The 21,596-nt window shown below is 39.2% G+C and overlaps 1 protein-coding gene across 3 annotated transcripts in view; it reads left to right on the top strand.

The window, feature by feature from the left end:
* slc22a18 (solute carrier family 22 member 18) overlaps window positions 1–21,596 on the top strand; it is a 134,042-nt gene that overhangs the window by 37,089 nt on the left and 75,357 nt on the right. For all 3 annotated transcript variants that reach the window (XM_059975569.1, XM_059975568.1, XM_059975567.1), the window contains exons 2-4: window positions 5,448–5,545; window positions 17,002–17,147; window positions 17,239–17,371. In XM_059975569.1, coding sequence (XP_059831552.1) covers window positions 5,448–5,545; window positions 17,002–17,147; window positions 17,239–17,371 — 377 coding nt within the window. The remainder of the gene's footprint in view (window positions 1–5,447; window positions 5,546–17,001; window positions 17,148–17,238; window positions 17,372–21,596) is intronic.

Below are 21,596 nucleotides of genomic sequence, written 5' to 3'. Positions count from 1 at the left end.
AAATGGAAAGAGTCATGAAAGGAACACTCGACCGTCTTCACAGAGAAATGGACGAAAGGTTCGCTCGTTTGTATGACACTGACGCCAAGTTTGGGTTCCTTCTCAATGTCGAGGGACTGTGTTATGGGGCCGACAGTAACGACATAAAGAATAAGTGTGAAAATTTGGGTGAATTGTACAGCTCTGATGTTGATGGACAGCAGCTATATGAAGAAACTTTGGATTGCAGAATGTTGCTATCAAGGCGGGTCAACATGAAAATATCAAGACTTGAAGAGCTTCTTGAATTTATTGTTCAGTATGGAAATGAGAACATCTTCCCCAATCTTCGCATTGCTATTCAGATAATGCTAACCATCGCAGTTTCCATCACCAACTGTGAGAGACCATTCAGCAAGTTAAAACTAATACTTTTGTATTTGAGAGCCTCCATGGGTCAAGGCAGACTCTGTGATCTTGCTCTGCTGAGTGTAGGAAGAGAAGAAACTGAAAAAACTGACTTTGATCACATCATTGACCAATTTGCATCAGTGAAAGCAAGGAGGGACAAGGAGTTATAATTTTCATGTAGTCCCATAATTTGTTAATTAAAAGATTAACGAGCTTGACTTGTATTTTTGAGCTGATATTGTGGTCAAGTTATCTAAAAGATGGGTGTCAGATGTTTGGAAGGGGGCGCTATTTTCCGTAGATACCCAAAAGATGAGAAAATTCCATAGATAAGGGACAATCAATAAGAAAATACTATTTAATACTGTGGTAAAATTAACTAATGAGAAAATACTAGCCACTTAATAAAAGAACAAAGCTTCCAGAATTATACTTGGAATAGCTACTAGAGGCATATTAAACTTGTATATATAAAGGCTACTTAAAATAGAAGCAAATGATTGATTGTTAAACTGCAAAGAAAATGACAATTAAAATTAAACAGTCTGAGCCAGCAATCCCCCCACCTTTAATTCTAAATCATACATTTTGAATCATTACATCTGAAAATTCAGAGGCAAAAAATCTTTCGGTATTCATGTTACAAAGTTATCAAAAAAAACTACTTGGGTTATGAAATAGCATAGAACATATATTCTTCAAAGTATTCATAAGATTGTCATAGTTAAGCAGATTAGTAGACATACACGAGTTTGAACTATTTTATTAATGATTGCTTTTAAAGAAGTAAAATAAGATGTAAGTTATGATAAGGCATGTTAGTATGATTAATATGAGTAACCGCAGTTTCTGTGAATTGAATGAATCTAATCATAGAAATCTCATCCATCAAGTTGATGTATTTTAGTTGCTTCTTTACAAATATGATCAGCCAAGTTAGTAATGGCTTCTGACTTGGGTATTTAAGTACAATGCCTATAATTGCACATGTTCTTCCCTGCTCTCCCCCCCCCCCCAATTGCTAAGAGAACATCTAATGCCATATGATTTTGAAGAACCATCTTATACATGGCAATCATTTCTATTATTATCCTTTCTAAGGCTAAAGCAACATTTTTAATCTCTTATACTCCTTACAACACCATAAAATGGGAAGACAATTGATGTAAAATGATCTCCTTCTGAAATGTGTCATTTACTTCTAGACTAATTTGTGATGAAGGTAAGGTGTGTGTATGTTTCATGGCAGGAGAAACATATCCTAAAAAACAAGATTAACCAATTACATGGAAGAGAGGAGTAGGTTCAATTTCCACACAAAGTACATATTGTTCTATGAACATAGACCATTTCTTATTACTTGGCAGGAGCTTTGTTGGATTGTGATATTTTTGATCATCAATAATACAAGAATACATTATGATTAGGGGAAATTGGCAAAAATATAACAAATAATAATACAATAAACTTCATAATGTCCAGTAGTTGTTAACTTGCTTGGAATCTACTGGCTGGTTAGTGATTTGTTTACTGTAGCTTGGCAGCATAAGCACTGTGACAGAGGTTACTAACACATTAACCACTGCACTATTGTCTTTGTCAGGTACCACTTAATAGTTTGCTTGCAATGACTGACATGTATCCACTTTTACCTTCTACTTGCACTGCTGAGTTGGTAATTAACAGCCCTTGATAAGGACCTTCCTATTGAGCTCCCAGTGCTTCCTTATGCAGTTTCTTAAACAGACCCCACTTGCCAGGAATCAGGGTACATCCTCCTTCTGTTTGGTGTTCCCAAGCAGCAGAAACCTGTTGCGAAACAGACTGTACAGCTTGGGTTAATTTTACACAATAGTTAACTAAAATCTCTGCCATAATGTGTATATCAGCCTCTCTGAGGTCGAGGTCTACCAGCAGTGAGATAGAATGGACTGTTACCACCTCGAATAGACTTGGTTAAGTTTTATTGTTTGGGTTGCTCTGATGCTACCTAAGACCATAGGAAGAGCCTAGGCCATGGTACACTTTCCTCGTGATACTTAGTCAGTTGTTACTTGATTATCAGTTGGCATAATTCCAGATAAACATTCACAGGGGAATGTGTTTCTGGGTGAGAGTTGAAGTGACATAACAATCCCCATCTAGGGATATAGTCCTTGATCAGAGTTTTTGCTGTGTGTGGTTGTCACTTCCCTTGCTGGAATAGCTTACACCCATCTTGAAAACTTGTCCATTATTACCAGTACCTCTGATTCATTCTGGTAAGAATTCTTAGGACGTTTCACAACCTTGGCCATCATTTTGATTTTGATCTTATACAATGCATACTTATTACTTTGACCGTGATCTCGAAATATTAATAGTTTACAACTGAAATTTTAACAGGCTGTTGTGAAACCCAAATTAAATTCCTTTTTTTCCCCAAGCTCCGTTGGCTTGCACGTATTTTAATTTGTTTCACACCTCTACTAGCTCATAGAAATTTTAATTTTTTTTTAATCTGTGCTCTTCTGCTTGCATAAATTTAATTTTTGATACTCTACAGGTTTGTATATTTAGTCTGTGCTCTCCCGGTTTTGCATGTAGCTCTACTGGGTTATGTTTCTATTTTACAGCTATGCTTTTTTACATAGCAACAGAGCAATCCTCAATCATGATTTCCATCCAATGATGTAGAAGCCAAAATTAGTTTTCTCTCAGACAATTTGGAATATAAAGAGGAAGCTCTTGCCCCTTTTGTTTAGGTGTGTTTCCTCCAAGCTCCAAATCTTTGCAATCAAGTTAGCTGGCTAGGCCAATTGTTGGCTTCTGCTTTAAATCCAAGTTTCTTTTACAAGTCAGGGATGAGTCATAAAACATGTTGCTTCATTATCATTTTAATAAGACTTGATAGAATAAAGAGAATAGGAACAGAACAGTGTCGGGAGGTCACTGCCACTAGAAAAGAGAGGAATTAAAGATGACGATTAGCATAAAGCAATAACTTTTATACCCAAAAGATAAGAAAATTCAGTAGATGAAAGCCAACCAATTAGAAAATACTTACTTAATTGACTAATGAGAAAATGTTAAAACAAGAGAAATCCAAGCAACACACACAAAATGCTGGAGGAAGTTAGCAGGCCAGGCAGCATCTATGGAAAAGAGTAAACCGTCAATGTTTCAGGCCGAGAACCTTAATCAGGTCTGGAGAAGATGAGAAGTCAGAGTAAGAAGGTGGGGGAAAGGGAGGGAGAAACACAAGGTGTTAGGTGAAACCAAGAGAGGGGGAGGGGTGAAGTAAAGAGCTGGGAAGTCAGTTTGTGAAAGAGAAAGAGGGCTAGAGAAGGGGAAATCTAATAGGAAAGGACAAAAAACCACAGAAGAAAGAAAAGTGGGGAGAGGAGCACCAGAGGGAGGTGATGGGCAGGTAAGGAAATGAGGTGAGAGAGAAATGGGAATAGTGAAGGAGAAGTGCGGCGGGGTGGGGGTATTACCGGAGTTCAAAAAATCGATGTTCATGCCATCAGGTACCCAGACTGAATATAAGGTGTTGCTCTTCCAACCTGAGTGTGGCTTCACCGCAGAAGTAGAAGAGGCCTTGTACTGACATGTCGGAATGAGAATGGGAAGTGGAATTAAAATGGGTGGCCACGAGGATTCCTGGCCTACAGAGAACAGGTGCTCTATGACAATCTATGTCTGGTCTCACCAATATACAGGAGGCCACATCGGAGCACTGGATACAGCAGGTGACCCCAACAGAAGTATCACCTGGAAGAACTGTTTGGGGCCCAGTATGGTAGTGAGGGAGGAGATGTAGGAGCAGGTGTAGCACTTATTCCGCTTACAAGGATAAGTGCCAGGAGGGAGATCCGTGTGGAGAGAAAATACTCGCCACTTAATGAAAGAACAAAACTTCCAGAATTATTCTTTGTGTAGCAACTAGAGGCATGTTAAACTATTATGTATACAAAGACTACTTAAATACATGCAGAAAATTGACTGTTAAACAACAAAGAAAATGACAATTAAAGTTATAAACAGTCAACCTCAACAATGCTTATATTAAATTTCATTTTCTGTTTATATGCCAATTATCCAAATAAAATATCTACAGTGACAGATGCCTCTGGTGTTCAAACAGCTTTGTCACAAAATAATTCACAAAAACAGTCCAAAAGCTTCTGTGGTCAGAAATCTCAGATACCCAAAATTAATTTGTCAGTGCTGTCTCTGAGTACACAATTATTGTAAATACACAAGCTATTGATTGCTTATACCTTTAACCATGTTTGATATGCTAAGTGACAATGTCCATCTGGTCTGTCAGCTGCTTCTCAGTCACAATGCTGCGAATAACTTAGTCATGTTGCCTGGTTTGATGGAAGCCAATTAACACAACCCCATATCTTAAAGTTTGGCTGTTGCATATGCAATTTCTTAGTCTGTGAAGCAGCTTGGACTTTTAACTTCAATTTACTGCTTGCAATTTACACAAAAAAAATGAAGGCTAATTGCAAGCTTTGTGAACTTATTTACATTTACTTTAAGAACTGAAGCCTCGTTCTCATTTGCTATGTTCACGTTACTCTAGAATACCCTCTAACACCTATATTAAAATTCATTTGCTGTTTATATGCCAATGATCCAGATCTGTTTGTCATTTTGTATTTTGTCCCATTTTTAACTACAAGCCCCAATTTAAATCAATTGAAAATTTTATCATTGTACTTCTGATTCCTGGTGTCAAATTATTTGACTAAACATATGAACTTACTGCAAGGCACTATATTCCACTCCTGTTTGGTACCGATTATTGGTACTGTCTGATGCTTTTAAAGTACTGTTGTGTGTTCTGCTGTTAATTGCGTCCTGAATTTAAACAATTTTCTTTGTGTTGGATGTGGTAGAGATGATTTGATGGGTTTGCCTCCACTTTCAGTGATCAGTATTACACTGGCAGCAATGTTTCTATGTAACAAATGTGGAGAGGATGATGTCTGTCAGAGCTCTCGTCTGTTTCAAACAGTGCACAGTATTATCCCAGATTCTAACACTTAATGTTTTGTCCCCAGTATTTGTCAAAGAAGTTGGGGATGGATGCGGTCATGTTTGGTTATCTACAGACAACGTTTGCTATTGTCCAGCTTCTGGGTGGACCTCTGTTTGGCAGGTAAATATTTTGGTCCAGGAAATGATGTTCTACAGGGTAAAACTTTTGTGAAATTTTAGTTTTAGCTGCTATTCCACAAGAACATAAAGAGAACAATGCTCACTTAACTCCAACTTCAAAGGCACATAGAGTCATAGAAGTACAACACTGAAACAGGCCCTTTGCCACATCCAGTCCACACCAAACCATTTAAACTGCTTAGTCCCATTGAACTCCACCTGGACCATAGCTGTCCATACCCTTCCCATTTGTATACCTATCCAAACATCTCTTAAACATTCAAATTGTACTTGCACGAACCACTTGCAATGGCAACACATTCCATACTCTAACAACCCTTTGAGTGAAGAAGTTCCCCCTCATGTTCTGCTTAAACATTTCACCTTTCACCCTTAATTTATAACCTCGAGTTGAAGCCCCACCCACCCTAGGTAGAAAAGTGTGCTTGTATTTACCCTATCTATACTCCTCATAATTTTGTATATGTCTATCAAATCTCCCCTCAATCTTCTACATTCCAAGGAATAAAGTCCTAACCTATTCAGTCTTTCCTTATAACTCAGATCCATCAGGCCAAGCACCATTCTTGTGAATTTTCTCTGTACTCTTTCAACCTTATTTACATCTTTCCTGTAGGCAGGTGACCAAAACTGTCCACAATACTCCAAATTAGGTCTCACCAGCATATTGTACAACTTGAACATAACATCTCAATACTTTGATTTATGAAGGCCAATGTGCCAAAAGCTTTCTTTACAACCCAATCTACCTGTGTTGCCACATTCAATGAATTACGGACCTGTATTCCCAGATCCCTTTGTCTATACTGCATTCCACAGTGCCCAACTGTTCAGTGTATAAGGCCTACCCTAGTTGGTCCTACAGAAGTGCAACACCTTGCATTAAATTCCATCTGCCATTTTTTAGCCCACTTTTCCAGTTGGTCCAGATCCCGCTGCAAGGTCTAGTAGTCTTGCTCACTGTCCACTACATCCCTGATCATGGTGATATCCACATTATCATCCAGATCATTGATTTAGATGATAAATAACAACAGACCTAGCACCAATCCCTGTGACATTCCACTCCATAGGCCTCCAATCAAAGAGATAACCATCTACTACCACTCTCTGGTTTCTCCCACAAGGCTAATGTCTAATTCAATTTGCTACCTTATTCTGAATGCCAAGTGACTAAACCTTTCTGACCAAAATCCCATGCAGGACCTTGCCAAAGTCCATGCAGACAACATCTACTGCCTTGCCTCCATCTACTTTCCTGGTAACTTCCTAAAAAAAAACTCTATAAAATTGGATAGACACGACCTACCATGCAGAAACCAATGCTGACTATCCCTAATCAGTCCATTTATCCAAATACTCATATTGGGTCCCTAAGATACCTTCCAATAACTTTCCCAATAGTATAGGCTCACTGGTTTATAGTTTCCTGGTTTATTTTTAGAGACTTTCTTAAGTAGCAGAAAACTTGTTTGTGTTGTCTTTTATTCTGACAGGCACATAAAAGCTTTGTACTCGAAATTTTTCTTCCTCTTCTTTGGGATGTATATATCCTTTTCCTTCCAAATTGCTCCCAGAAACTCCAGCCATTGCTACTCTGCCATCATCCCTACTAGTGTCCCCTTCCAATCAATGGTGGCCAGCCCTCGCTCAGGCCCCTGTAATTCCCCTTATTCCACTGTACTGCTGATACATCTGACTTTAGCTTGCCCCTCTGAAATTGCTGGGTGAATTCTATCATGTTATGATCACTGTTTCCTAAGGGTTCCATTCCCTAATCATATCCAATTTATTACACAACATCCAAACCAGATCTAGTGGGCTCAAACACAAACAAAAGAAAATCTGCAGATACGGAAAATCCAGTAAACATAGACAAAACGCTGGAGGATCTCAGCAGGCCAGGAAGCATCTATGGAAAAGAATACAGTCAACATCTTTTTTTTTTCTTCAGTCCTGATGAAGGGTCTTGGCCTGAAACATCAACTGTATTCTTTTCCATAGATACTGCATGGCCTGCTGAGTTCCTCCAGTATTTTGCTATGGGCTCAAACCCAAGCTGCTGCAAAAAGCCATCTTGGATGTATTCCAGATTCTCTCTCTTGAGATCCAGTATCAACTTGATTTTTCCAATCTATCTGCATATTGAAACTCCACATGACCATTGCCTTTTTGACATGCTTTTTCTATCTGCAGAAGTAATTTGTAGAACACATCCTGACTACTGTTCGGAGGCCTGTATATAACTCCTTGTCAGTGTCGTCTTACCGCTGCAGTTTCTTAAATCAACCAACAAGGATTCTACATCTTCTGATCCTATGTCACCTCTTCCTAAAGATTTTGTTCCTTTTTTTTTTACCAGCAGAGCCATTCCTCTTCCTCTGCCTGCCAACCTGCCAGTCCTTTCAATGGATTGTGTATCTTTGGCTATTAAACTCTGAACTAAGGTGGTCTTTCAGCCATGACATGTCCTTTTGAAAGTTCCTTTCACCTCTAAAAACATTAGCATCTAAACACATAGACATCTATGTTCTTCTAGTAGCTGGAGGATTTGGAATTGCCTATTTCATCTCAGTGAAGGCAAACTCACCAGCTTCTCTGATATTTACCTGCCGTTATTGTAATTAATCAAGGTTGCTGCTATTTTTGATATGACAGCAAAATATGACACCCTCTGGCATTCTGATTGTCAGTTTAATACTGTTGGCCCCTTATATTTTAATGTGACCTTAAATGACTGTCCCTGTACAAGAATTCATGCTTTTACCTCTTCTTCTCCCCATCCCAAAAAAATATAGAGAACTGCCAACTAAGCAGACTTCATGAAAAACCAATGCAGTCCAACAATTCAGCCACCAGCCATTTGGTTCCCTTCTAACTTCCATGGGATTCGATTTCTCCAAACTCTTGATTTTACATTTGATTCTATTTTGAACAGTCTGCACAAGGAATGGACAATTATCATCTCTGATTCTTCCTTTAGTCTGCTAGCTTACACAGGGAGATACTTGCTTGATTTGCTGGTGCAATAATACTAGTATCTACATGCTAGTGATGAGATCTAGAATCATAGAAACATGTAGCACAGAAAAGTCATCACTTTAAGGAATCTTTAATGATTTTGTAAAAGGCTATATCTGATGTATTAAATTTTCCTCCATGGCTTCATCAGAGGCTCGGTAAGAGCTGGAACACGAGTGGTTTTAGAGCAGCAGTAATCCATCAGCTCCTTACGCAAAATGTCAGGTCAGCTGTCCGACTTGTATTTTGATACGTGTCTGCCCATGCTAATGAAAGCTGTGTCTCGGCTAACATTCCTGTCCTTCAGCCTGGCTCTGCATCCTGTCAATGTACCACTGCAATCTACAACAACCCTGCACACTATCCACAACTCCAACAACCGTCACGTCATCTGCAAATTTAAAAAATTACAAAGAGCAGGGGATCCAGAACAGATCCCTGTGGAACACTACTGGCAGCCAACCTCCAGGCAGAATATTCCCTATTTACTACCACCCTTTGTCTTCTTTAGGCATGCCAGTTCTGCACCCACATAGCCAGGTTTCCCTGGATAGCGTGCCTCCTGACTTTCTGAATGAGCTTAGCATGGGGAACAGTCAAATGCCTTACTAAAATCCATATACACCACATTTACTGCTCTGCCACCATCAATGTCACATTTGCCCCATCCTAAAATAATTCATTCAGGTTCGTGAAGCGTGACCTGCCTCTGACAATGCCATGCGAACAGCCCTAATGAGGCTGCTTTTCGATATACATGTAAATTCTGTCTCTAAGAATCTTCTCCAATAACTTGCCCACCACTAAAGTAAGACTCAGTGGTGTATAATTCCCAGGGTTGGTCTTACTCCTTTTTTGAACAAAGGAGTAGTATTTGCCACCCTCCAATCATCTGGTATTACTCCTGTGTCCAATGAGGATGCAAAGATCATTGTCAAGGGTACAGCAATCTCTTCCTTTGGTAACCTGGGATATGTCCCATCTGACCCTGGAGATTTATATATCCCAATGTTTTTCAAAAGTTCTAGCACATTCTCTTTCTTCTCAAGAACATGTCCAAGCATGTCAGCCTGTCCTCACAATTGTTAAAGTCCCTCTCGCTGGTGAATACTGAAGAAGAGTATTCATTAAAGACCTCACCTTTTGGTCATAATTCTAGTCTGTCAATCCTTCCTGAATTTAACTGCTCCATTGCTTTGTGCTTGCCTTGCTAACATCAAGCTAACATTTCCTCGTTTTCCCTCCTTTTCCCCAATTGTGGAATTTTCTGTTTTCAGCACCCTGTCGTGCTGACCTGACACAGATCTTGTGGTTGAACTTCTGACATCCTCTTGTGTAGAGACAAACAATTTATTGCACAGAATGAGTCATTCATTAATGATATGTGGTTTGTAAAATACCCTGTAGTGATGATTTCTTCATCACAGGCTAGTTAGAAAAACTTGAACTAAAACATGGTTACTGTTGTCATGTGAACAAAGTCAGGAGAGAGACACAGTTGGTCATATGAAAAGTAGTCTTTTATTTGATACACACATTCACAAATAAGCTGGCAGACATTTGGAGGAGAGGAGGGAGAGGGAGAGTGACTGGCTGACTTTCAGAGCAAGGGATCTGCCTGACCCAACACTGCACAATATTCTATATTCTAGATCAAAGGGCAATTCAGGCTAAGGTCAAAGGACAATTCCATATTTACAATGCTTCCTTTGAACTAGATGTAACAGTTTCAACTGTCTGGATCTTCCCACCATCACACCTACATGTTCACAACTATATTACAGACACCCAAATACACAAGTAATAATTTTATATCAGCATTGTCTGTTCTTATAACTTAGTTCATGGTTTTTAGGAGCCCATTGTTCAAAGCTGCATTTAATCCACAATTCATACTTGAATCTGAAGTCAATTAAGTTAGTTGTTACATGTGCTAACTCCAAAAGTCACGCTAACAGTTATGATTTTTGGTTAAACTTATTTTGTATTACTACTGAAGGAAACAATCTATTTATGCTAATCACATAGAGCATGTGTTATCTTCAGATTGTATCATAAAGATTGAAATTTCTCATTGGCAACCAATAAGAGTTTCAATTTTTTATTTTTGTCACTGTCTCATCCATCACCTTTCTATCCACCCCCCCCCCCCGCAATAAAAAGAGAATGAATTCGAACTGCAATAGAGGAGCTAGGGAGAGGAGTGGAAATTAAACAGTACAATTAAAGATGAGGCTGTAAATGGGAAAGAGCAAAAATCCAATGAATCTAGATAAAGGAGGAAGCTAAAGTGTAGAGAAAGCAAAAACTCTGATCACATTATTGTATAACTCCTTGGAAGTAGGAGTGCTGGTTAATGGCTAGAAAATTGAGAAAAGCACAAATTTGATAACAAAAATCAGATGTCAGTGGGGTGAGGAATGCAGGGAGTAGGTACAATGGAGCATTGTCAAGATGAAAATTAATATTTTTTCAGAGTTAATAAGGAATGATCAGGATGGATTTGATAAAAGCAGATCAAATCTTGTTTTTCTCATTGAATTGAAATTTGGAATTCCAAGAAGTCTCTAATAAAGTACTGTACTATGAAACATTTTTTTTTGTAAAATTAAACTATGTACTATCAAAGAGAGAGTGGCATATTATAGAAATAAGATATCGGTTGCTTATGAGTGAGGTGAAGAGAAGTTTTCTACCTCCAGAGAGCCATGACCAAAAATATAGTCAAGGGCAAGGGCAATAGACTTTTAGATTCTTGTTTTCTAAACAATCCAAGAAAACTGAATTATGTGAGGAAGTATTGTGGAGATTTTGAATAGAGGAGCAGGTTTGACTAGAGATTTTGAATAGAGGAGCAGGTTCTATTTCTTATACATAATTGCACAAGGGGAAGCATTCAGGAAACGGCGATTAGTAGATACTCTTTAGAGTGAAGATATGTATGTAGTGTGTTCCCTCAAGAATTAGCATCATCTTGGATTTTGCTGAGTGGAGCCTGCTGGATGCATTCACTGCTCAAATACTCAATTATACTGCACTGATTTAAGGACAAATCTGGAATGACGAATGGCAAGGCCAAGAGCTTCTTGCATGATGTCAGAGCCTAGGTCATGTGGGCAGACTAGAGCAAGGTGGCCCTTAAAACAGTTTAGAAAAAGGTTTATTAGCTGGCAAATCCACATCCCAATTTTTGCCATGTATCAAACTAACAATTTTTTTCAATAGTTCTGAATGACCCGGACATCTGGGATTTGGTCCAAATCTTAGTTGATGTACTTGTGGAGTTTGGACATTCTCTCCATGACCATTGGGTGCTTCACTTTATATGTTGGGAGGCTGTAAATTATACCTTTTGCAAAGTGGCAAAAGAATTGAGTAGGATGTGAAAGAGCCACATGGGTGCCGTGGTAATGTAGCGGTTATCTTGACCTGGTAAAGGATTGAAAGTTAACAAGAAACCAGTATTAGATTTCAGGTTTACTCTGAATCTGTTTTTAATATTTTGTTTATGGGCAAAGGAATTTTGCAGAAGGGATGAACTTTGTCTGGTATTTAATAACATTGAATATATTATTTACAGTGTCCAGCTGATTCATTGTAATCCAATTTGCACTACCATTCAACACATTTCAGATTTGTTATGAATGAAAATTGGTGCCTACACTGAATAGAATGCAGGGAATGAACAATATTGAACTCTCCACCATAATGGTTACTCATCAAGTTTTCCTTTGAAAGAAAGGTGTATTATGCTCTTGCTAGTGTGTATCTGTTGACACTAATAGTGAAAAATATTCAGCAGAATTGAGTATGTAAGGAGGCAGCAAACTGAGCCAAAATATTAGGTACTCTGCACACCAAAGAATTTCAAAGCAAAAGACATGACACAGCTTAAAGTTCTTGCAGAACTTATCAAAAGATTCTGACTAAGTCTTTGAAGGCACTTATACAGGAGGTGTTATTCTACGGCTCCTTAATTCCTTATCTGGAGAAATAAAAGAAAGTGAAGAAATTAGGTTATGGGGCTGTCTTTGAGTACATGATTGCCAGTACTTTGATGTTAAAGCAATTGCATTTGACGTTAAGATTGTTGTTTTTGTCTCAAAGATCTGATGATTTGGATATTAACTGCTTTTAATGCTTGGGTGGTTAAGATGCCATTTGTAGCTCCTTGGTGTTCAAGTGGTTCTTTAGCTTATGATATTTACTGTAAGTTCACACTATAACTTCACTTGATTGGCATGATCTGGAGTTAATCTTTTGAATATCCATACTGATGGTTTGATTAATTCTTGCAGAAACATTACCATAATTATTTTCGGGTAGAAAAGACATTCATTTTAAATATTTTCAAGCTGATGTAAAATTACAAATTAGTTTAAATGTTCTGCTTTTGTTGCATCTGGAATATGCTTATATTTCAGCTACGTTGCCAACCAGAGATGCCAGGTGATTTGTGTGACTACTGTACACAGTGTTTTCCCTGATTGTCCATTGGCTATCGATGGTCTTGATTTGTAACCAGAAAAGAATCTTTTTTTTCCCCTTTCTCTTGCTTCTGCATTTAACTCTATACCTTGACTCTGTATTGCCTCCCTTTGTCCAGTCCCTTCTACCTATGGCTATGGGATTGCTTCGAGCGGTGGGCGGGGCCATGTTCAAGGACTGATCAGAGGACCTGAATGAATATGCCACAGTTGTCGTGGACTTTATAAAAACCTCATGGATAAGTATGTCCCCACAAAATCATTCTGTCTTCTCCAACCAGAAGCCTGGATAAATCAAGAGATTTGAAATCCGCTGAGGGCTGGATTAATGGAGCTCAGGACTAGTGTTCCAGGAAAGTACAGGAGGTCCAGATATGTCCTCCAAAAGCCATCTCACATGCAAAATGGCAAGTCCAGACTAAACTTGAATCTCATAGAGGTGCACAACAACTGTGGTGGGGCTTGAATGCCATCACCTCCAACAGAGCAAAACCAAGCAACATAAATGACAACAAGATTTTGCTCCTAGGTTGCCTTTTGTTTGACCGATAGAATATGGAGACACCTTCACAAAGCCCACAGCCCCTAACAACTCTATATTTCAGTCTCTGAGGCTGATGTAAGAGCATCTTTCAGGAGAGCAAATCCATATCTGGCCCAGGTGGCATAGCTGGTCAAGTAGCTGGAGTGTTTACGGACATCTTCAGCCTCTCACTTCATAACTTATCACTAAGCTCCAATACCTGGGCCTTAATACTTCCCTGTGCAGCTGGATCCTCTATCTGCACACGGGCAAACCCCAGTTAGGACAGACTGGCAACAGCTAACTATCAACATTGGTGTACCACAAGGCTGTGTGCTTAGCCTCCTGCTCAAGTTCAAGTTTAACTGTCATTCGACCATACGTGTATACCCATGAATACAGCCAAACAAAACAATGTTACTCTGGGACCAAGGTGTAAAATGCAGTACCAACAGTTACACAGCACAGAGCTCCTATAAGATATCAGTAAATACTGTCTCTCAAAAAGTGTAATCCAAGACCCTGAGTCCATGAATATTACAGAAATCTGTAGTGGAATCCAATACAGCTTGTCTTCTGCCGAGTGAACACTGGGGGCAACACTGAGTCCAGCTTGGACGCCACACTACACTGCCTCTGGTGGAGTGCACCAACTCTGACGCCTCTCTCCTGGACGACTTTAAACAGGTGACACCGCACCTTGAGGCTATAACTGAGGCCACGCAGCTGCCCTACCATCCACCAGTAAATCAGACTTGCAACATTCCACATTAACAATGTCCAACAGGGACTTGCGATCACAAGAGAAATGACTTAAGATGATCACTCGCTGTTAGACTGCACACCTCCTTCGTGTACCAATGCCTCACCGATGCAGGCAGCAGCACAATCCACACCAAGTCCAACTCCTTCAGTTTCTCTGCCAATGAGCAATTCACTGATGGGGTAAATCTGCAGTGCTTTAAATTCTTAATGTCCAACAGGATCTTGCCATCATAAAAAGTACGTATTTTTAAAAAAACTTGACCCCGTAGAAGCTGCTGCGATCGAACGCACTGCCATCTTACCGTAAGACCTTGTCTTACAGGATCTTACTGATTGTGTGGCTGAGTACAGCTCCAACGCTGCATTTAAGTTTGCTGATGACATCACTGTTGTTGGCCAAATCAAATATTGTAACAAATCTGCATAAAGGAGGGAGATTGAAAATCTGGTTAGGTGATACCACAATAACAACCTTTCACTCAATGTCGGCAAAACCAAGCAGCTGATTTTTGACTGCAGTTGGAAGAAGCTGGAGGTCCATGAGCCAGTCCTCATCAGGGGATTGGAGGTGGAGAGGGTCAGTAGCTTTAAATTCCTTGGTGTTATCATATCAGAAGATCTGTCCTGGGGCCAGTATTTAAGTGCCATTTCAAAGGAGGCATGTCAGCTCCTTCACTTTCTTAGAAGTTTGAAATCATTCAGCATGTCACAAAAAAACTCCTATATGTGGAGAGTATCCTCACTGGTTTCATCACAGCCTGGTGTGGAAACACCAATGCCCAGGAGCGGAAAAGATTGCAGAAAGTGGTGGATACAGCACAGCTCATCCCGGGCAAAACCCTCCCCACCGTTGAGCACATTTACAGGGAGTGCTGCCACAGGAAAGCAGCATCCATCATCAAGGACAAATGATGATAGGAGTGGTACAGTGTTCATCTTCCGGTGCCGTCTGTGAGGAGTTGGTATGTTCTCCACGTAACCATGTGTGTTTCCAAAGACCTACGGGTTAGGTTATTTAGCCACATGGGTTTAGTGGGTGGTGTGGCTGAAAGGGCCTGTTACCATGATGTATCTCTAAATAAATAAAGTACACCCACACTCCAGGCCATCTCCTCTTTTCAGTACTACCATCGTGTATGAGGTTCAGATGCCTCAAGTCTCACACCACCAGGAGCATTTTTTTTTAATTTTGAAGATTAAAGCGCAGAACAGGCCAACAAACCACACCACTCAGCAACCCACCTATTAACACTAGCCTGATAACAGGACAATTTACAATGGCCAATTAATCTACTAACCACTACATCTTTGGAATGTGTGAGTAAACCAGACCACCCAAAGGAAACCCACTCATTCAAGCAGCGGGTGCACAACTCCTTACAGACGGTGTTGAATTTGAAGTCCGAACTCCAGTGTCCCAAGCAGTAAGAACATCACACTAATCACCATGTTACTGTGGCACCCCTCTTGAAACAGCATGGATAACTTCACTCACCACAACTCTGAACTGATTTTAGGGACTACAAATTCACTTTCAAGGTGTATTTACAACTCATTCTCAGTATTTTATTTACACAGTTTGTCTTTGGTACATTGCTTGTTTTTCAGTCTTTGTTTATGTATAGTTTTTTCATGAATTCTATTTATTTCCTTATAAATGCCTGCAAGAAAATTAGTCTCAAGGTAGTATTCAGTAACAAATATATAGATTGATCATAAATTTACTTTGAACTTACAATTTCCTAGCCCCAACTGCTTCATCTTCACGATCTAGTCCTTGTACACCTCCATTCACCATCAGGAAAACCTTAGGATGCTCTTTCTTTCTCAGAGAAAGACTCAACAGGTACCCCTCCAGTAACCCACATTCACCAGTCGTGTTGCAGAGTCTTGACCCAAAACATCAACCATCCTTTGCCTCCATGGATGCTACCTAACCCACAGAGTTTACTGTAGTGGCTTTTTTTTTGCCTCATATTCCAGCATCTCTGGATGCTAAATAAATTTGTCTTGTCACGATCAACTCCTGCCTATTTTTATTGATGCACTATGGAACACTTTCTATTTGGATACAAAACAGCTTAGGATGAAACTGGCCTGCAATTAACACAAGAAACAGCAAAGAGCTGTATACAATCATGGAAACTAGCTTCCCCTCCATGGACTCTGTCTGTGCTCCTCACTACCTCACAGCCAACATAATCAGAAACCCCAATTAGCCTGGGCATTCTCTCTTCTCCCCTCTTCCACTGGGCAGAAGATACAAAAGCCTGAAAGCACATATCTCCAGGCTTAAGGACGGCTTCTACCCTGCTATTATTAGATATTGTACCTTTGTACAATTTTGTACCATATTGTAATAAGATGGACTTTTAACCTCACAACATACTTCGTTATGATCTTGCATCTTATTGTTTATCTGCACTTCACTTTCTCTACAGCTGTTACATGTTATTCTGCATTGTTATTGTTTACTTGTTCTAGTTCAGTACCCCGTGCAATGATTTGATCTGCATGAACAGCATACAAGACAAGCTTTTCACAGTATCTTGATGTGTGTGACAATGTTAAACCAATTCCAGTTCCAATCTCACATTCCCAACCATCTTTGAAATTGTATTTCTATTCTTCTTTCGACAGATTTGGTGACTTGTTTGGAGGCCGAGCGGCCCTCTCACTGGCATACCTCTCCTCTAGCCTTACCAGCCTGATAATGGGGCTCTCAACAAATGTGTTGCTGCTTTTCCTATCTCGATTGCCCTCCATATTCATGCATGGAATGCAAGGTACAGTGTGGTCCGTTTTTCCTCCCATTTTTCTGCTCATCTCTCTAGTGCCCAATTTTAAAATGCATTCTTTCCTTTTAACCCCTCCCAGCTGCTCAGATGGTTGTGACTGACCTCTCCTTGGAGTCGGAAAGGACTGGAGAACTGGGGAAGCTTGGTCTCTCGTATGGTGTGGGAATGATCATTGGTTCTTCAGCTGGTGGTTTTCTGATATCTAAATTTGGGTAAGTACATACTCAGGGTCTCCATGCCTCTTGCAAAAGTCAACCTAACAGGAACAGTTCAAGATGAAGTTTATTATCAACACATAAAACCCTTAGATTCTTTTTCTGTGGGTACACTTATGTACTTGGGTAATCATCATTATTCTTTTTAGCAGACTAGCAAAGAGCTCCTCTATTGGCTAACTGGATGGGTGTTCCAAGTTGTGTTGAGTTAATAGAATAAAAGTTTTTATCTCCTGTGTCCTACTGGAACCTGCAGTTAAGGCCCAATTACAGTTGTACAGTGTACACAAACTTTGCTTGGCCACTCATTGTGTACCTGAGGAAAATGACCTTTTAGTGATGATCTCCTGGGGGAAAAATACCTGCCTCAATTAGAACTGCTATCCAGCATGACACAGCAACTTGAGAAGGGAATGGAAAAATTTGGAGGTCAACCTTGACTTTTTAAAAATAAAGCTGAAGATTGTGTCTCTATTTTAATGAAGCAGTGGTCAAATTTTAGCACTTAATGTTGTATCTGTACTAACCTGATGGGAAATTTCCAACTTCAATTAGTGCAAATCATTCAGTATAACTGATTGTTGACTTTTTGATGGGATGCATTTTATGAATCACTGTGCCAACTTTCACTTAGCCTGAATCATGTTTGTTAGCTGATTTTCTGAATGAGGACAAATTAGCAGTAGAAGAGTCACAACTCCTGGCTCTCTCCTTAACTGGTGTGCACACATGCACTTTCTGGTTGTGTGCAGAGACGACTCACCACAGTGCATGCATTGGAGTAGACCAAATAACAGCCACGTTGATCCAACCCTTTTCTGTATCCAGTAAGTTCACCTTGTAATGAACTATAACTGGAGATCACACATGACTTGCTTACTCTATACATATGCATTTTAGTATTAAGTTATTAAAAATTTACCCAAGTTAATAAGCATGCTCGTTAAACTGTCTTTTTAATTAATCAGATATTGCACTATACTTTTGTACCTTAACCAATTTAATTTTTTTGTTAGAAAGCACTTCTAACACATTGAAATATACAAAATGATTGAGCTAATAAACATTCAGATTTAAACTACAGTGGATTTCAGTTAATTGGGGCACATCAGGACCAGTACATTTTGGCCCAATTAAGCAGCTGTCCCAATTACCCGAAGTTTCATGGAAATAATTAAAAAGATATTTGAAAAACTACGGTTTACCTGAGTAACAAATTACAGTGTGTATTTATATGAAATACAGAGCTAATTAGAACACTACCAAAACAACTACAGTACTATAAAACTGTATTAGTTCCTAATAGTTGTTGATAGAGGAATTAATTTACGTATGCTGAGATGTTCTTTTGATTTACTGTAATTGAACAAAATCAGCGCAGAACTTTTTGCAATTAGTGGACTGCTTTTATACAATTATTTTGTTGATTACATCTTCCAAATCTTCTTTTTCATTGTAACATTTAAGATGATTGTTGATACCTTCAAACTCTTTGTTGTTCCTAACTTGTTGAAGTAGTGTAATCATTTCTGTCATATCCAAGCCTGAATGCTTGAAACTGCAGTGGCCAAAACAGTTCTGAATTGTCTTGCTGCTGATTACTCACCTACTATTAGTGACAAAAAAAAAATCACTGCATTTTGAACACAAGCATTACATTTTTTAAGATTTTTTTAAAATTTTAAAATAAAGCGCTGATGACAAAACTGCAGAGCAATTCATTGAATAGTTTGTGATAAGTTTGTCACTGGTGAAAATCTAACACCAGAGCAAGTCTACAATGCTGATGGGTTTTGTATCTTACATAAAACTTATGAAAAGTAAAATACAAATAAGGTGTACTGTAACCTTTTAATCAAAACATGGTATTGTAGGCAGAGACTGAAAGCCTGTTGTTTGTTGTTTTTCAACAGCTGATTCAGATATTCTCCCAATTCTGCTGTGCTGCTTTTGTTACCCTGCATGCATTATATTAATTGTATGTAATAATTATTACTATTAAGTTCATGTGTGTGATGAACATGTATAAGACAAAGATTGCTTACTGGTAGTACCCAAATTCAGAGTCAGAAATGATGGCGATACCAAGCTATCTTATTATATATTCCAAAATCAAAAAAAGCGTCAAACACTTCTGGCCCCAAACATTTTGGATAAAGGGTACTCAACCTGTATATTATATTTCTTACCTGAAAATATTGTACTGTTGTTATTCAGAATGGTCCAGTTTAAGACGAAAAATACATCAATGTCAAAAACCATGTTGAATAGAAATAATTATCTCTCCTGTGCTCCCAATTACTATTGCACTGGTCGTCGACCATTTTGATCAGTAATCTTCCTCAGTCACTATTTTTGAATTTGACTGCATGCTGCACTCATATTTTTTGATGAATAATTTTATTTCAAGGTTCTTACAATGTCAGTGATAATGTTCTGAATTTGTTACTTTCATGGATGGTCCCAGCTAGCACCTTATTTTTATCTTGCAATATATGTGTGAAACAGCAGAGGGCAGCAAAGGGTTAGCAGTAGATGGGGGGAGAAAACTAGCCAGAGAGCTACGGATCAAACCAGGGTGTGTGCCTGGCTGAACTCCAAGGCAGGGGAAGAGAGTCAGCCTACATCTTCTCAGATTAGCTAGGTGTTTTTAACATACAATTGGTATACATCTGTTTCAATGATTAGGGATAGATTTTGACAAAGACGAGTGCCAAGATCAGTGACATCTCAGAGAGGTCCTGAAGGGAGAATATAAGGAGCGAGATAGAAAGTTGAAAAGCAAGACCTCAAGGGTTGTAGTCTCCGGATTGGTTCCTGTGAATGCACCATTAAGAGGATTATTTGGCAGATGAATATGTGGCTGAAGAATTGGTGCTGGGGTTAGGGTTTCAGATTTCTGGATCATTGGGATCTCTTCTGGGGAAGGTATTGCTTGTAGAAAAAGCATGGGTTATACCTGAATTTGAGGGATGGCACAGAATTTGTTAAGTGTGTCCAGAAAGGATTCTTGACTCAATATGTAGACAAACCAACTAGGCTTGATTATTGGCAATGAACTAGGCCAGGTTCAGATCTGTCAGTGGGAGAACATTTCAGAGACAGTGACCACATGCTCCCTGACCTTCCACAGTGAAGACTGATGCAAAATACTTATTAAGTTTGTCTGCCATTTCTTTGTCCCCATTATTACCACTCTAGTGAAATTTTCCAGCGGTCCAATATATCTGCTCTCACCATTCATTTATTTATATAGCTGGAAAAAAAAACTTTTGGTATCCTCTTTTATATTATTTTCTAGCTTTCATATTTCACCTTTTACCTCCTTGTTTCTTTTTAGTAGTTCCCTTCTGTTCATTTTTAAAAGCTTCCCAATCCTCTACTTCCCACTAATTTTTGCTATGTTATATGCCCTTTCTTTTCCTTTTCATCTGTCTTTGACATTCCTTGTCATCCAGATTTGCTTCATCCTCCCTTTAGAATACTTGGGATCAATCTATTCTGCGTCTGCTTAAATGTCTCAGAAACTCCAGGCTTTGCTGTTCTGCTGTCATCCCTGCTAGTGTCCTCTTCTAATCAATTTAGCTAGCTCCTCTCTCATGCATCTGTAGTTCCCTTTACTCCACTGAAATAATGATACATTTGAATTTTAACTTCTCCCTCTCAAACTGCAGGGTGAATTCTATCATATAATGATCATGGCTTCCTAAGGGTTCTGTATCTTATCAAACCTGGTTCATTACATAATAATTACCACAAGCTGCTCCAAAAAGCTATCATGCTAAAACCCCTTCTCTTGGAATCCAGCATCAACCTAATTTCCCCACCTGTATTAATTTGCCGGTGACTCAACTATCGTTGGCAGAATTCCAGATGGTGATAAGACGTACAGGAGTGAGATAGATCAGCTGGTTGAGTGGTGCTGCAGCAACAATCTTGTACTCAATGTCAGTAAGACAAAAGGCGAGGGAACACGCGCTAGTCCTCATCGAGGAATCAGAAGTGGTAAGGGAAGCAGTTTCAAGTTCCTGGGACCAACATGTTGATGCAATTACAAAGAAGGCATAATAGCGGCTAATTTTCATCAGGAGTTTGAGGAGAATGGTAAGTCACCAAAGTCACTTGCAACTTTCTACAGATGTTCTGTGGAGAGCAATCTAACTGGTTGCATTACCACCTGATGTGGTACTGTGTAGGATCAGAAAAAGCTGGAAGCTCAGTC

The sequence above is a fragment of the Hypanus sabinus genome, chromosome 7 (genome assembly GCF_030144855.1).
Source record: "Hypanus sabinus isolate sHypSab1 chromosome 7, sHypSab1.hap1, whole genome shotgun sequence".
Taxonomy (NCBI): Eukaryota; Metazoa; Chordata; class Chondrichthyes; order Myliobatiformes; family Dasyatidae; genus Hypanus; species Hypanus sabinus.
Note: the sequence above shows the minus strand (reverse complement) of the source record. Positions and strands in the feature narration are given on the sequence as shown.